Below are 17,257 nucleotides of genomic sequence, written 5' to 3'. Positions count from 1 at the left end.
TAAGTAGTACATTTAAAAGGTGGAGCTCCCTCAACTGATACCAATAAAAAGATTAAAACTGAACAGAAACAAAATGTGACAGTAAGACACATTAGACAACCAAAATAAATAGAGCAGCAAAAATAAAACAGCAAAAACTAAATTAAAAACAGACTTAGGAGTTTTTCATGATCATTTAGGTAGTAACAAGTTAAGACTAGCGAAGGATTGGTCCAATTAAAGGACAAAAAGATCTTCATGCAGTGGGCATGACGATGGTAAAAAATGAATACTTTGCATCTGTCCTGACGAAGGGTAGAGTATCTTTATAGCAAGGATAAAAATGAAGAGAACACGTTTAAAGGACTGGCAGTAAAAAATCACCCAGTTCAATTTGGATCATTCCTATAAAAAAAGCAAAATACTACAATATGGAAGTGTAGAAAATGATGGAGAAACCTGGACTTGACTGCATCTGTGGAGACAGAAACCAAGTTAACCATTCAAATCCAGTATGACTATTCTGCAGAATAAAAATTAACAAACACTTGGAAACATTCGGGCTGATTGATGAAAGCATGGAGTTATGAAAATAATTATGTTTGATTAACCTGAGCTATTTGGTGGGATTGGAGAGTGAAAAGTGCAGCGTACTTGATGTATATATGGTTGTTTTAAAAACACTTTTGATAAAGTTTCACAATGTACACTAACAAAATTAATGGAAATACTGACAGCTTGAATGCAAAATTGGTTTAGAAGCAAAACTTCAGAGAGTAGTTAAGAACAGTTTTGTTTTCATATAGGAGGGAAGCATACAGGCATCAGTAATAGACTAGTGCTCTTTTTCCTTTTATAATGATCAGTCCTAGGCATAACTTCAAAATTTAAAGTGACAGGTAAAATAACTGAAGTTGAAGGAAAAAAAATGTGATGTTGCATTCTGGAAAGCATTGACTCAAAAGAATGATTGAAGCAAATTCAATACAGGGTACTAACTTTCAAAACTAAACTAGTTAAATACTTGAAGGAAAAAAAGTGTACAATTGTGTTCCTAATTGGATTGCTATTTTGAAAATAGTAGTACAGATGAGGTGGGCAAATGACCTTGTACTCTTTTGTTCTATGATTCTACAACATATTTTCATTACATGATGTGGAAACTATAACATTTGCAAGCATGTTCACCTTACATTAAACCACACTAATCAAGTCTTTCAAAATCCAATAATATTATAATTGGAGCAAAGAGGCCAAGATTCTGGAGCAAGGTTCGTGAATAAGCAATTATTTGGAGAACTATCAGCATCAGTATTCAGCCTTCAGCGTCTCTCAACAACTTGCACTTATATAATGTATTTAATTTAACCACATAACTCAAGAATATCACAAAGATAAATAAAAGGTTGTGGTAAAAAGAGGAGTTGAAGATGTCTGAGAATACTAAAATACAGATTGGTGTTTGGGTAGTGAGACAGCAATACATAGAACCAGGGAAGAAAGGTGGCAAATACAATGAAGTTCAATAGTGCTCAAAGCTATCGTGCAAACGGTCTGCTGTTTGTGGAGAGGATCATGGTATGGTTCATCTAATTTAGCTCTACTTAAGGAAGACAATTCTAATGTTGGCCAGTTAGACCTTATATACTCTGACCATAAGGTGATCTCATTTTTTTCTTTATTCTTTCACGGGATGAAGGTGTCGCTGGCTAGGCAGCATTTATTGCCCATCCCCAATTGTCTAAGGGAAGTGAAGAGTCAAACACATTGCCATGGGTCAGAAGTCACATATAAACCAGACCAGGTAAGGACTGCAGTTTCCTTCCCTAAAGGACATTAGTGAACCAGATGGGTTTTTCTGACAATCGACAATAGATTTATGATCATTATTCGATTCTTAATTTCAGATATATATTGAACTCAAATTCCACCATCTGCCATGGTGAGATTTGAACCCAGGTCCCCAGAACGTTATCTAGGGACTCTGGATTAATAGTCCAGCGATAATATCACTAGGCCATTGTCTCCCACCTTATTGGAGACAGATGACTGGTAGTGGTTTAACCAGAGGGTTACCAGGCGAAGCAAGTGGAGAGGCTGAGGAGAATCCTTCATGGTAACGTCAGCCAGTCTGGGAATTGAACCCATGCTGTTGGCATCAATTTGCATCCCAAACTAGCTGTCCAGTTGGCAGAACGAACCAACCTCCTTACAGATCAGTACAGGAATCTCTAAGGTTCTGCCTGTCACTCACTGCTCCACAGTTGGTTATGCTGTGGACATCCAACCAGCAAACAGTGAAATCATAGAGTCATAGAGATGTACAGCATGGAAACAGACCCTTGGGTCCAACCCGTCCATGTCGACCAGATATCCCAACCCAATCTAGTCCCACCTGCCAGCACCCAGCCATATCCTTCCAAACCCTTCCTATTCATATACCCATCCAAATGCCTCTTAAATGTTGCAATTGAACCAGCCTCTACCACTTCCTCTGGTAGCTCATTCCAAAGCCGTACCACCCTCTGTTTGAAAACAATTGATCTATCAGGAACTTCCCATTTTCCTCATGAAAATCCTTGCGAGAAACCTTATAAATAGTTCAACCTTGTTCACTGAAGTGTAATTAGGTTTTTAACAATGAATGTGTAGAAGATAGCTAAAAAAAGATCAGTTTTTGAAAAACTGTTGGAAATTCATTGAATTCTCTATAATAAACATAGTTTAGGTAGTATGAAGTTCATTATTTCTGATAAAAAGGACATTTTGTCAAAGATTTGCGAGAATACCAATTGAGGGGAAGATCAACACTTGCTTTGTATGACAGGAGAATGCTGATTTGTTGACAACTATTAATGTGTTGCCATGGAGAATGTGGTTTATGACGATTGACAGTTAACTGCCAAGTTATCTTTAGATTTTAAAGCAAGGAGGTTGACTGATTGGCCTGGGCACTAAAGTCTCGTGAGTTGCCCTGATTAGTGTATGACAAAAAGCTTGACGAAATGTTTTTATTTAGCAATTCTCGATGAATAATTTCCAGATTATTTAAATTAGATTTTTCACATTTTAAAAAAATGCTTGTTTGCGATATTTAAACTTGTACTGTGATCTCATGTATACACCCTCTCAATTTTTATTTTGTTTTCTGATTGCCATTAAAAATAGAATGATTATCTGTGCTTTTCATTTCTCCACAGCCTTGAACCCATTACCAATTAAAAATCTGTCCAGCTCCTCCTTAAATTTCATGTCCCAGCATCCACCACACTCTGGATTAGTGAATTCCATAGATTCATTAACCCTTTAATGGAAGTAATTTCTCCTCAGTTTTAAATTTGCTATTTTTTATCAAAAACTAATGTCCTGTCTATAATTCAGCTGTTTTTTTTTTAAAAAGTTGCATGCATTGTCCTTTAACTTTACATTTTATTTACAAATGGTTTGTCTGCATTATAATAGAAATGCCTATGTAATTGAACTATCCTCCAATTACAAGGAAATCAATTTAATCTACCAAATCTTTTTTAGTCCACAATTGATGTACTGTGCCTAGTTTTAGTCTCCATGCTATAAAAGTATATCAAGGCTATAAGCAAATGTAAAAAATATTTCTATGGATAATATTAGAACTGTGAGTTACACTTTTCAGAAAATGCTTAACAGGCTGGGGTTCCTTTTCTGAAAAGAGAAGATTGGGAGATCACTTTAAAATTCTGTAAGAGTATGATAGGGTAGATGTCGAGAAATGTTTTTATTTGTGGGAGACCAAAAGTCAGAGTCACAATTGTCACAAATAAATTCAAGTGAGTGGTTAAAATATGGAACTTGTTATCACGTGGACTGGTTGAGTTAGAAAGCATTCAAGGGGAAATCTAGATTCTTCTTCCAGATTCTAGGCTGTCGAATTTAGAACACAAAGAAGAAAGGAACAGAAGGATATGGACATAATATTAGATGAAAAGAAGTGGGGGTAGGCATGTGCAAAGCATAAACACTGGCATCATCCAACTGAGCCAAACTGTACACTTCTCTGTTGTAAATACTTCACAAAAACTTGCATTCATGTAGCAGCTTTATTATTCAAAAGGCAATTTGGGGAAAAGCAAAGCAAAAATTTCTTGTTGCGGCAGTAGAATTTACCACAACGTAAAATAGGGTAAATTTCACAGTACCAGTGTTATTATATTACTGCAAGGTGTGCATTGAAACCATGATGTAATACAGATGGTAAAAAGCTGTTTAATAGAGCAGAATAATGAAGGCATACACAGGTGACAGGCTGGAAGAACAGGGACAGAGGTAAAAAAAAAAATGAATGCAATAAATATGATTCTATAGTGCAACATGATCAGTCTCCCTAACTACCTGCAACTATGGAGCATATAAAACATTTAGGTACTATGCAAAAAGGTCAGTCAATCTCACCAAGACTTGAAAAATAAGTAATTTCAAACTAAAATGTTACTCACTTAAAATGCAGGCTTTATTCAAATCCCTGTCACTGTATGACCAGTACAGCCTCTGACTCCCAGGTTATTTACTAAGCAAGATAGACTCTCCACAGGCATCACCAAGATGGGATATTGATAAACCTCAACGTCCCGACTGGATACAGCATACTAATGACTTTGGTCACTCGTGAGTAATGTATTCACTTTCACTTGCACAAATATGAAACCACTCAACAGCAACAGGATACTCAAAACATAAAATTGCCAAAATTATCATGTAAAGATAGCATTGACAAGATTCTGGTGATCATTCAAAACAATGTTCAAAACTAAAACCGGAGCCAAAATCCCTTGTCACAATAAAATAAGGAATCAATTCAAGTCTTTGTCAAACTCACTCACGATTTATTAAAGCAGACAAAAATGTTTAATAAATACCATGTCATAAATATTCACCAAAGCACCATCTTTAGCAGATAGACCAGGATGGACACAAAATTTGCTGCTAGTCTATCTTGTATATTCAACGGAGTTTGTTCACTAGCTTATTGGGAAAAGCATGCTATCTGTGGTGCTCAGTGCTCACAATGGGAAAGTTAACTACTTAAGACATCTGTGGTGGGCCAGATGTTGGAGGGAATCCGGAGGGACAGGATTTACATGTATTTGGAAAGGCAAAGGCTGATTAGGGATAGTCAGCTTTGTGTGTGGGAAAGCATGTCTCACAAATTTGATTGAGTGTTTTGAAAAAGTAACAAAGAGGATTGATGGGGGCAGAGCAGTAGATGTGATCTTTATGGACTCCAATAAGGTATTCGATAAGGTTCCTCATGGGAGACTGGTCAGCAAGGTTAGATCCCATGGAATACAGGAAGAACTAGCCAGTTCAATACAGAACTGGCTCGAAGACAAAAGTGGTGGAGGGTTGCTTTTTCGACTGGAGTGGTATACACAAAAATCAGTGCTGGGTCCACTGCTTTTTGTCATTTATATAAATTATTTGGATGTGAACATAGGAGGTACAGTTAGAAGTTTGCAGATGACACCAAAATTGGAGGTGTAGTGGAAAGAGAATAAGGTTATCCCATATTACAATGGGATCTTGATCAGATGGTCCAATGGGCTGAGGAGTGGCAGATGGAGTTTAATTTAGGTAAATGTGAGGTGCTGCATTTTGGAAACACAATTCAGAGCAGGATTTATACACTTAATGGTATGATCCTACAGAATGCTGCTGAACAAAGAGAGCTTGGAGTGCAGGTTCATAGTTCCTTGAAAGTGAAGTCGCAGGCAGATAGGATAGTGAAGGAGGCATTTGGTATGCTTTCTTTTAATGGTCAGAGCCTTGAGTATTAGAGTTGAGATGTCATGTTGTGGCTGTATAGGACATTAGTTAGACCACTTTTAGAATACGGTGTGCCATTCTTGGAAGGATGTTGTGAAATTTGAAAGGGTTCAGAAAAGATTTCCAAGGATGTTGCCAGGTTTGGAGGATTTGAGCTATAGGGAGAGGCTGAATAGGCTAGGACTATTTTCCCTGGAGCATGAAGGCTGAAGGGTGACCTTATAGAAGTTTATAAAATCATGAGGGGCAAGGACAGGATAAACAGACAAGGTCTTTTCCCTGGGGTGGAGTAATCCAGAACAACACGGCATAGGTTCAGGGTGAGAGGGGAAAGATATAAAAGGGACCTAAGGGGCAACTCTTTCACACAGAGGGTGGTGCATGTATGGAATAAACTGCTAGAGGAAGCGGTGGTGCCTGATACAATTACAGCATTTAAAAGACATCTGGATGGAAAAATGATTAGGAAGGGTTTGGAGGGATATGGTCCAAGTGCTGGTAAATGGGACGAGATTAGGGGAGAATATCTGGGCACACCGTGGACGAGTTGGACCAAAGAGTCTGTTTCCGTGTTGTATACTTCTATGACTCAGCTGGGTAATGACAGTGTGACAGAACTGACTCAAAACATTTGGGTGGCAAAGCGAAAGTAAGATGCAGGGCTCGCTGTCTGTTATTGTTCAGTAATTCTTGTATAAAAGTCCACATGTAGACGATAGGTGAGTGAAACGTTGGTCATGGGCTTGACCCAGGCAGGACCGTATTGCCTAAACGAATCCCAGGATGAAGCTAATCATTTAAACCTAAAACATTTAAAAGCAAGGGCAAAACAGGATTGAGCTCTGTAGCGAGCAAACTATTGCAACAAAAAAACACAAGCTAAAAGCAGATATCAGGATGATCCTTTTCTGATAACAAAGACTGGGAACTCATTCAAGTTAACAATGTTTTTCACTTAACCTTGGTCCTTTTTCGATGAATCTAACACACAAGCAAAAATATGTTTGGGGTTTGCATAAATTTTACAAAGTATTTAAGATCAGATTTGCTGACCCAAACACACCTACATCAAATATCTGTACAGGAAAGAAAGTATAAGGTCAAAGCTGTTTTGTTTCTCGTCACATCTCTGTTCTAATGTTGCCTCGTTTACACACACTTCCACTTAAGTATTTCAGAGTGCTGTGTCATTGAAAACATCTCAGTAATTGCCATCATTTCATCATGCCAAACAAAAGAACAGTCATTTATCTGTCTTTGGAAGAGTGTCAGTCAAAAGAGGCAAGAAATGAATTGCAGATGGTTTGGGTGGTTGAGAGGGAGTAGGTGGGAAAGAGTTCATTTAATCTGAGGGAGTAGGGGAAGAGTGGAATACAAGCACTCTGTTCTGGTCTCTTTATATCATAATGTTATTGCAGACAACAGTCTTGATACTCACTGTGAAGCTGCTTTCTCTGAAATGTGAGGGCCATTCTAACAAGCGGGTGCGGTCAGTCTGTAGTATGCAGCTAGTGGTAGGAAAACTAACTGCCTCTTTCCTGGCTGCAGATGGCTAGTTTTGAATGCAGGGTCACAGACAAGCTGTTAACTAAAACTACTATTGCACTGATATGTGTTTCCATAGGTTTCCCATTTTTAGCTACGATTTCTAGAATAGTTCTATTTGATAGAACTAGCAAAAGAGAACTGGATTTCCATGTAAAAAAGGTTAAAAAAGGGATTATTTACAAAGGAATGAGGAGAGTTGGAATAATTGGTAGTTCTTAAAGGGCAGTTGGCCTTCTTCTGTAGTACACTGCCCACTATGTTAGGGGCATTAACCGGGGTAAAAATAGGGTCGGGGAATGGGTCTGGGTGGGTTACTCTTCAAAGGGTCGGTGTGGACTTGTTGGGCCGAAGGGCCTGTTTCCAAACCATAGAGAATCTATTCTAATGTAATAGAGAGGATAGATTGTACCTGAATTGGAAGGGGACTAATATACTGGCGGGGGATTTGCTAGAAGTGTTCAGGAAGATTTAAACGAGTAAAAGGGGGTGGAGGGGGAAAGAACCTAGAGGAAACAAGATTAGTCTGAGATTGGTACAGTTGGGAAAAAAAGTCAAATTGTCAGGGCAGGCAGGAACAAAGCAGAAAATGAGGTAGGACTGATAAATTAGACTGCATTTATTTTGATCAAGAAGCCTAATAGGCAAGGCAAATGAACTCAGGGCATGGTTGGAAACATGGGACAGGGAAATCATGACAATTACAGAGACATGGCTCAGGGCTGACAGCTTAATATTCCAGGGTAGAGATGCTATAGGAAGGATAGAAGGGGGGCAAGAGAAGAGGGGGAGTGGCATTTTTGATTAGGGATAACATTATGGCTATACTTAGGGAGGATATTCCTGGGAATACATCCAGGGAAGTTATTTGGGTGGAACTGAGAAATAAGAAAGGGGTGATCACCTGATTGGAATTGTACTATAGATTCCCCCAATAGTCAGCGGGAAATTGAGAATCAAATCTGTAAGGAGATCTCAGTTATCTATAAGAATAATAGGGTAGTTATGGTAGGGGATTTTAACATTTCAAACACAGACTGATACTGCCATAGTGTTAAGGGCTTGGAAGGAGAGGAATTTATTAACGGTGTACAAGAAAATGTTCTGATTCACTGTGTGGACGTACCTACTACAGAAGGTGCAAAACATGACCTACTCTTCGGAAATAAGGGCAGGTGACCAACGTGTCAATGGGGGAGCAATTTGCAGCCAGTGATCATAATTCAAGTAGTTTTAAAATGGTAATGGAAAAGGATAGACTGATGTAAAAGTTGAAGTTCTAACTTGGAGGAAGGCCAATTTTGCTGATAATAGGCATTGATTGGGGAGGGATGGCCGTACGTAAATGGGAAACCTTCTATAATGAGATAACGAGAGTCCAGAGACAGTATGCTCCCGTTAGGGTGAAGGACAAGGCTGATAGGTGTAGGGAATGCGAGATTATTAGAGAAATTGAGGATTTGGTTAGAATGATGAGGAAGTATATGGCATGTATAGACAACAGAAATCAAGTGAATCCCTAGAAGATTTCACTATAAGGAAACCAGGAAAGTAAAAAGGGGATGAGAGATAGTTTTAGCAAATAGGGTTAAGGAGAATCCAAAGGGATTCAACAAATACATTAAGGACAAATGGGTAACTAAGAAGAGAATCAGCAAGGCCACCTTTGTGAGGAAACATAGGAGATGGAGAAAGATACCAAACAAGTATTTTGCAGACTTTACTTTGGAGGAGGATATGGAAGATAGAGAACATGGGAAATAAATAGTGACATCATGAAAAATGTCCATATTACAGAGAAGGTGGTGCTGACCATCTTAAAATGTATAAAGGTGGATAAATTCCCTGGACCTGATCAGGTGTACCCTAGAACTCTGTGGGAAGCTAGGGAAGTCATTGCTGGGTCCCCTGCTATGATATTTGTATCGTCAATAGCCACAGATGAGGTGCTAGAAGACTTGAGGCTGCCTAACGTAGTGCCACTATTTAAGAAAGGTGGCAAGGAAAGACCAGGGAACTATAGACTGGTGAGCCTGACATAGATAGCGGGCTAGCTGCTGGAGGGAATTCTGAAGGACAGGATTTACATGCATTTGGAAAGGCAAGAACTGACTAGGGATAGTCAACATGGCTTTGTGCTTGGGAAATGGTGTCTCAGTTAACTTGATTGAGTTTTTTGAAGGAGTAATGAAGAGAATTGATAAGGGTAGAGTCGTGGATATGACTTACATGGACTTCAGTAAGGTGTACGACAAGGCTCGTCACAGTAGACTAGTGAGCAAGGTTAGATCATACGGAATGGGGGAGAACTAGCTATTTGGATACAGGTTTGGCTCAAAAGTAGAAGACAGAAGTTGATGGTGGAGGGTTGCTTCTCAGACTGGAGGCCTGTGACCAGCGGTGTGCTATAAGGATCGGTGCTGCGTCCACTGCTTTTCATCATTTATATAAATGATTTGGATGTGAACATAGGAGGTATGGTAAGTTTACAGGTGACACCAAATTTGGAAGTGCAGTGGACAGTGAAGAAGGTTACCTCAGAATACAACGGAATCTTGTTCAAATGGGCCAATGCGCCAAGGAGTGGCAGATGGAGTTTAATTTAGATAAATGTGAGGTGCTGCATTTTGGAAAGGCAAATCAGGGCAGGATTTATACGCTTAATGGTAAAGTCCTGGGAGTGTTGCTGAACAAAGAGACCTTGGAGTACAGGTTCTTAGTTCGTTGAAAATGGAATCATAGGTAGATAGGATAGTGAAGGCGATATTTGATATGCTTGCTTTTATTAGTCAGTGCATTGAATATAGTAGCTGGGAGGTCATGTTGCAGCTGTAGAGGACATTGATTAGGTCATTACTTGAAAGACGAGTGCAATTCTGGTCTCCTTGCTGTAGAAAGGATGTTGCGAAACTTGAAAAAGTTTTGAAAAAAAAAGTTAAGGATGTTGCTAGGGTTGGAGGGTTTGAGCTATAGAGAGAGGCTGAATGGCCTGGGGCTATTTTCCCTGGAGCATTGGAGGCTGAGGGGTGACCTTCTGGAGGTTTATAAAATCATGAGGGGCATAGATAGGGAAAATAGACAAGGTCTTTTCTTTAGGGTAAGGGAGTTCAAAAATATAGGGCATAGGTTTAAGGTGAGAGGGGAAAGATTTGAAAGGGACCTAAGGGCAACTTTTTCATGCAGATGGTGGTGCGTGTATGGAATGAGCTGCCAGAGGAACTGGTGAGGCTGGTTCAATTACAACATTTAAAAGGCATCTGGATGGGAAAGGTTTAGAGGGATATGGGCCAAATGCTGGCAAATTGGACTCTATTTATTCAGGATAACTGGTCGGCATGGTTAAGTTGGATCAAAGGATTTGTTTCTAGGCTGTATGTGCCTAAGACTCTCTGAATGGATGGCCAGAAGCTCGAGTTCAAAATCCATCTGCCCAGATGTGTGTAATAACATCTTGGGGTAAGTTGATACAGAAAATACCTATTTCAAATGGATGGCCAGAAGGCCTGGAGTCAAGTTCCATCGTCTCCAGAGGTGTGTCATAATCTGTGTGAATAGGTAATATTTACTCCAACTGCATGCTTGATTATACATCTATTTTTCCACATCTTTTGTTCATCTATCTCTAGCAACTACTTTTTTAAAGTTGTCATTTTATTCGTCTTTGACATCCACTTTCATATATTTTTTGGAAGGCTAGAAGCTGTCGCTGGAAATCACTTCTTTTGCATTTCACTTTGTCTTTTGGACTGTTCTTTATTTGCTTAGAGCCCTGCCTGTTTGCAGTTCCTTTTTTTCCCTTTTACTGCACTATGACTTTATTTCATACTCTCATTCCTCTGGGTTCAAGTTCAAAGTGATTTTGCTTACCCTTAAATATTCTGCATAAACGAGTTTGTGAAGGTCCAGCTAGCTCTTATGGGGCATATGGTATTTTCCCAGATACCCACCGCTGGCACCATGTGGTATTTGCCACCTCCAATGGTATGTGATACCAGTAAGCACTGTGCACTGCTACCAATTCTCCTTTGTCTTGAATCTAGTGATTAATGGTACAGGATACACAACCTTATAACACCTACAGAAGAGGCACTGTTTATTCCTTGTCTCCACCCACAGGCTGCATAATATCAGTTGAATGGGTGGCGTCAATGTAACATGAACATTAATCTCTTCAGGACTATTATGGGTCACAATAGTACACACCATAAAACCTACCTAATTTGCTTGAATCTCACTGCAAAGTCCATGGCTGCCATTTAGAAAATGTAGTGGAAGGTCAGTGGTAAGTGGCTATGTTCAAATTGGGGTTGTATTGCACCTAGCAGCTTATATTGAAAAATTGAGAATTGTTAAAACACTATCATACCAATAACTGTAAAAGGACAATTTCTAGTATTTTACTTTACTGTAAGAAATCCTAAGGTTTTTTTTCCATTGTTCCTCTCACTGTTTGAAATGACAGGGAATAAGTTCACATTACCTCGTCACACTTACCTGAACATCCATTTATAACAACTATTTGATGCAAATGTGGTATCAAATGCTCTCTAAAACTTTGATTACTTTGAAATCTATGACTCTACATCCATTCTAAGTGAGTTGTGATTTTGAGGTGCAAAGAACGCAAGGGGCATTATTTTCTCAATGGGTCTTACCAGCGTCCTTGATCGTCCTGAAGCAGGGTAGGAAAAATAATGAACCGAAGAAAGAAATGTATTATTTACCTGGCTCTTCCCACCACCACTGTCTGTGCCCACGGCTGCATGATCTCCATGAAGGACCCATAGTCAAAGAAGCCACTCTGCCATTGTCCTTTTTGTGCTGCAAGGAAGTTCATAATATGTATCATTTTTCTTTAACTGTACTTTTTAGGTGGAAGAGGTTCCCTTCCCTCACCCACTTTAATCATCGATGCAAGGCAGCTGGGAACATTCTCTGGCCATGAGGGTGACCAGTGTGTGGGACCTTACCAAGTTACCCTGAATAGCGTTTATGAGTTTGTAGCTGAAGCCACACATGGAATATTCCAATAAAAATAGAAATTTGCAGCAAAGGAGGAGGCTATTCTGCCCATATTTTACTGTGCTGATCAAAATAGAACTGTCCAGCATTATCCTACCTTCCACCTCTTCATCTGTAATCATGTACTTTGTAGCACCTCAAATGCATGCTCAAATTTTTTTTCTAAATAAGGGTTTCTGTTTCTATACTAATTCAGGAACTCGCCTGAAATAATCAACTTTCCCCTAATTCTTTCACCAATTACTTTAAATCATCATTGACTTCTCTATGAATGGAAATAGATCCTTCCTATATATTCTATTGAAAATCCTCAGAAATTACATACCTCCATTAAACTTTGTCTCAATCATTAAGGCCCATTCTATTCAATCAATCTTCACTGGTAAAATTCTTCATTCTTGGAAACAACCTTGTATTTTTCTTTTGTATCTTGTCTAGCATGATCACACCCATCGTGTAATGATCAGGTCTGTTTGCAGGGCTCCAGCTGGGACCTACCTAGTATTTTGTACACTGTCAGAACCAACTCTCTGTTCATATACTACAGGCCTCAACCAATAAAGGAAAGTATCCCATTTATCTTCTCTTTTTAATTTACTGTTTTCCAAGTGAAATGGGTATAGCTGACTAGGTTAGCATTTGTTGCCATTCAAAATTGCTCAAGAAGATGGTGATGAGCAACTTCTAGACTACCTCATTTATCTAGGCAGAAGTGGGTACTGCAGATGCTAGAGATTAGAGTCAAGATTAGAGTGGTGCTGGAAAAACACAGTAGGTCAGGCAGCATCCAAGGAGCAGGAAAATTGACATTTCGGGAAAAAGCCCGAATATGATTCCTGATGAAGGGCTTTTGCCTGAAACGTCGATTTATCTAATTTATATGTTGCTCTCTCAAGAATCTACAAACATACACCCTATGGATCTTGTTCCTCTACACCCTTGAGAATGCAATCATTTATTGTGCATTTCCTTAACCTGTCTGTCTCTGGCAAAGGCATTATCTGAGTCTTCTCCGGATTGAATTCCACTCACCATTATTCTGTGCATCTGACCAGTAATGTTTGAACTGGGTTTAATATTGTGCATTCTTCCACTATCGGCTGATAAAGAACACTTCTTCACTGACATTAAAAACCACGGTTTAAGTGTTAACATCCACTTCCCTACCTAACTGGGATTTGGGGAAAAATAACTTGAAAGAGGTAGAGAGAAAGAATTCAGTTAATTAAGGAGAGTTAAGTAGAAAAATAAAGTACAAAAAAGCAATTTAAACCCCAAAGGTTTAGATAAGCAATCGTGTTAACTTAATCACTTCATCAAATGTTTTAATCAAAAGCAAAACTGTAATTACCATATTTGTTAGTCTACTTCTCAATTCTTGTGATTTCAAAGCTATAGTATAATGTGACCATCAATCCTGGAATTATCTTGAAGTCAGGTGTCACTGACTGCCCTTTACATTCCAAACCTGTGTTTGTTGTCAATATGAAGAATATCGCAGTGCTATCTCCTATAATAAATTACTTTAACTTTTAACCTATGGGAAATCTGAAGTAACTTATCACCAGGAATTATCTGGTCTTTAAACTTCTTACTAAATTAGGAGCTGTAGTCACTAGAAACATTGCTGGTACAGCATTCTAGAGACAGGAACAATTACCTCACTACAACATAATGAATACTCAAACAAGTGGTTATAGCATAAAGCTGGACCATTCCTTTCTCTCAGCACTTAACTCTCTAATCCAAATAGACAAAAAAAGAACAAACATGCATGCTTAAAACATCTCATTAAGCTTTTCTGACACATTTCAAGCACTTCACATAACAATTTTGAAGTGCTATCACTAATGTAGATGAACCTATTTGCACACACCTAACCCATAAACAGCAAGAAATGAATGACCAGTGAAACTATTTTGTGTGGCATTCATTGAAGGAAGTTTGTTTGCCTGGACACCAGGAGGACTCCAAAGTTATCCTTGAAAATGACCACGTTCACTGAACCACTGAGGTAGGTCTCAGATCAAAATCTGATCTGACAACAGCAGCACTTCCCCAGCACTGTACTGAAGTGGCAGTGTCAATGAAACTTTTCACTTCAAGTGTATTAGCAACTGAGCTCAGCTGCTTTCCAAGGAGGTCTCTAGCTGTTTATTATGATTATTCTAAAATCAGAAGATCCAAGTGAGGGTCAAAGAGATTGAAGAAAAAAGCAAGACCAATTGCAATTTGGTGAATCTAAACTTGGAAGTTGGTCCATACATTAAAGGAAGAAGTAGTAGTAGTAGTAGTAAGGAGTCTTATGAGTTCACAATCCTTAAAGATACTATAGCAGGAGGTATTGATTATTTTGGACTTCTGTACAGTAAAATTTATTTACAATTATAAACTTGTCCAGTAACTCTAATGTTTACTATAAGCAAATAACTAATATAAGTGATTGTCATTCGTATATCAGAAAATTGCAAACCCCGGTGTCTTTCCGGATTCCATGATCCATAACACACAGTATTGAAAACTTGCTGCTCAGGACTTGTTGGCATATGGGACAGCTGACTAAATAGCTTTTCAGCCTTTCCTCCCCAGTGTACTGCTCAGAATGTTACTGCTCTATTTTTCCAGTTATTAGTCCCGACCCAAAACTGACATCTGAATGGTTCAGTGTCAAGTTGTGGCTATGCCAGAACTGCTCAGTAGTCACTAATTCATCAACTGAATCCTTTGCAGTTAGACAGTTGAAGATGATTAGCAGCAATTAGTGACTTTGAACTATATCTCACAACTCAAGCAACTTTCACTGGGAAACTACCATAAAAGTAATTTCATAGGGCGGCACGGTGGCTCAGTGGTTAGCACTGTTGCCTCACAACACCAGGGTCCCAGATTCGATTCGAGCCTCGGGAAACTCTGTGTGGAGTTTGCATATTCTCCCAGTGTCTGCGTGGGTTTCCTCCAGGTGTGCCGGTTTCCTCCCACAGTCCAAAGATGTGCAAGTCAGGTGAATTGACCATGCTAAATTGCCCATAGTGTTAGGTGCATTAGTCAGAGGGGAAATGGATCTGGGTGGGTTACTCTTCGGAGGGTCAGTGTGGACTGGTTGGGCCGAAGGGCCTGTTTCCACAATCTAATCGGGAATCTAATCTAATCGACGTTTTTTTTAAAAAATTAGTTTAAGTATAGCCATTATTACATAATCCCAATAATATAGAATTAAATGGGTTGTGGTTTTGCACTCTACAACTTTCTTTTTCAGATAAGTATGGAATGGAATGTGAAACTGTCTGTATTCCAATTAAGTGCAAGGAAGTTCCAGATTTTAACCTCATGTGAGTTGATCACAGGCAGATTAATGGTAGGAATGCTACAATTGGCTTCTACCCTTTGGTTAAGAATTGAAAAAGAATAACAATCACTTCCACTCCTGTAAAGACTCCAATGCATTGCTGCAGGGCATCTGCAGAAACTGGTGAGTAAATATATTCTACAGTCAAAATAGGCTGCCTATGGTCACTGTCAAGTCCATCTGAACATGACTAAACTGACCATTTAGTTGTACTAAAGTCGACAACTATCGCTACAAGATAAGAACCATATTAATATAGGAAGGTAGAACTGAAAAGTGGAAGACTAAAAAATCGGCACTGTGTCCTCAGAAAGTGTAGTTTTAAACTAAAAAGACAACACAGCTCCTCACTCAATTGGATGCTTGATAACCAAGTGGGAAAGTACAGGTTAATATCTCAACCACAGCTGCTTAACTAAGATTTTCTTTACTACTTGGGAGAAATAAATTCAATCAGCCATGTAATATGATTTAACCAAAGCACAAGATTTCTTTTTCTTACTTGGGTGAGGTCTTCCAGCAAGCATCCACCGAGGATCATAAGGTGTTTTGGTGGGGACAAACTCAATTGTTCGATCAATGGGGTCCTTAGGCTTAAGGATGGGCACTGAACTGGATGTATTCTACATATAAAGCAGAATTTGAGAAACAAAATCAGTGTAATTTCCAATAAATAATGTATTTCTAAACCTACAAACCTGTCCAAAATATTAAGCTCTTGTAGCATGGTATTGCAAATTTGATCAAGAAATTAACTACAATACATACATTGAACATAAGCAGGGACATCCACATTGGATCCGCCATTAGAAGCTAGGAGATTAAGTCACTATGAAAAAAATTGTAAGTTTCTGAGAGGTCAAATAAATAACACCTCAAACAAGGATATAAATATCTTCCTCCATTTGTCCCCAATAAATCCTCTCAAAGTCATACAATTCAAATTTTTATTTTCAATCAAAAAGTTTTTAATCCACTTGCATTTTCTTTGTGAATTCTGGTATTGGTGCTATAGTGCTGGGACATACCTCAGCCCTATCCTCTTAACTGTGCAACATTACAGCTCATTGCCTATTAAGCCTAGCATTACTGTATGCTACTGTCTATCACATAACTATCAGCCCAAGTTGTATAACAATGTAGTCTGTTAAGTAAGGAGGAGAAAGTGAGGTCTGCAGATGAGGTCTGTGAGTTAGTGTCTGAAAAGTATGCAATACTAGTTGATAAGTTACTGCAGTTAAGCCTATAACAGTTGGATTATTGATCATAATTTAATAGTTAATGGTTATCATAAATAGTGACTGACTAACACATTGAAAGGTTAAAGCATTTTCCTGAAGAAGGGCTTATGCCCGAAACGTCGATTCTCCTGTTCCCTGGATGCTGCCTGACCTGCTGCGCTTTTCCAGCAACACATTCCTAGTTTGTTAAGTAACCATTGTCTATTAAACATTGTTTGCTAAGCAACAACAGTGCAAGCTATTGACTTTAAATATAAGCGCACGTCATTATCTACCTTGCAAATAAAACTATGACTCATTCTCTGTTAAATTAAAATAGGTTATA

General features: G+C 38.8%; 1 protein-coding gene across 2 annotated transcripts in view; it reads right to left on the bottom strand.

The window, feature by feature from the left end:
* The window catches only part of acaca (acetyl-CoA carboxylase alpha), a 264,322-nt gene that overhangs the window by 53,876 nt on the left and 193,189 nt on the right, over nucleotides 1-17,257 (bottom strand). For both annotated transcript variants that reach the window (XM_043718470.2, XM_087977363.1), the window contains exons 46-47: nucleotides 16,194-16,314; nucleotides 12,048-12,144 (exon numbers count right to left, since the gene is read on the bottom strand). In XM_043718470.2, coding sequence (XP_043574405.2) covers nucleotides 12,048-12,144; nucleotides 16,194-16,314 — 218 coding nt within the window. The remainder of the gene's footprint in view (nucleotides 1-12,047; nucleotides 12,145-16,193; nucleotides 16,315-17,257) is intronic.

Source organism: Chiloscyllium plagiosum, unplaced genomic scaffold (assembly GCF_037043375.1).
Source record: "Chiloscyllium plagiosum isolate Xiang-an unplaced genomic scaffold, Cpla_swu_hap1 HiC_scaffold_31, whole genome shotgun sequence".
NCBI classification, from domain to species: domain Eukaryota; kingdom Metazoa; phylum Chordata; class Chondrichthyes; order Orectolobiformes; family Hemiscylliidae; genus Chiloscyllium; species Chiloscyllium plagiosum.
The sequence above is the reverse complement of the archived record's forward strand: the minus strand, read 5'-3'. Positions and strand labels throughout refer to the sequence as shown.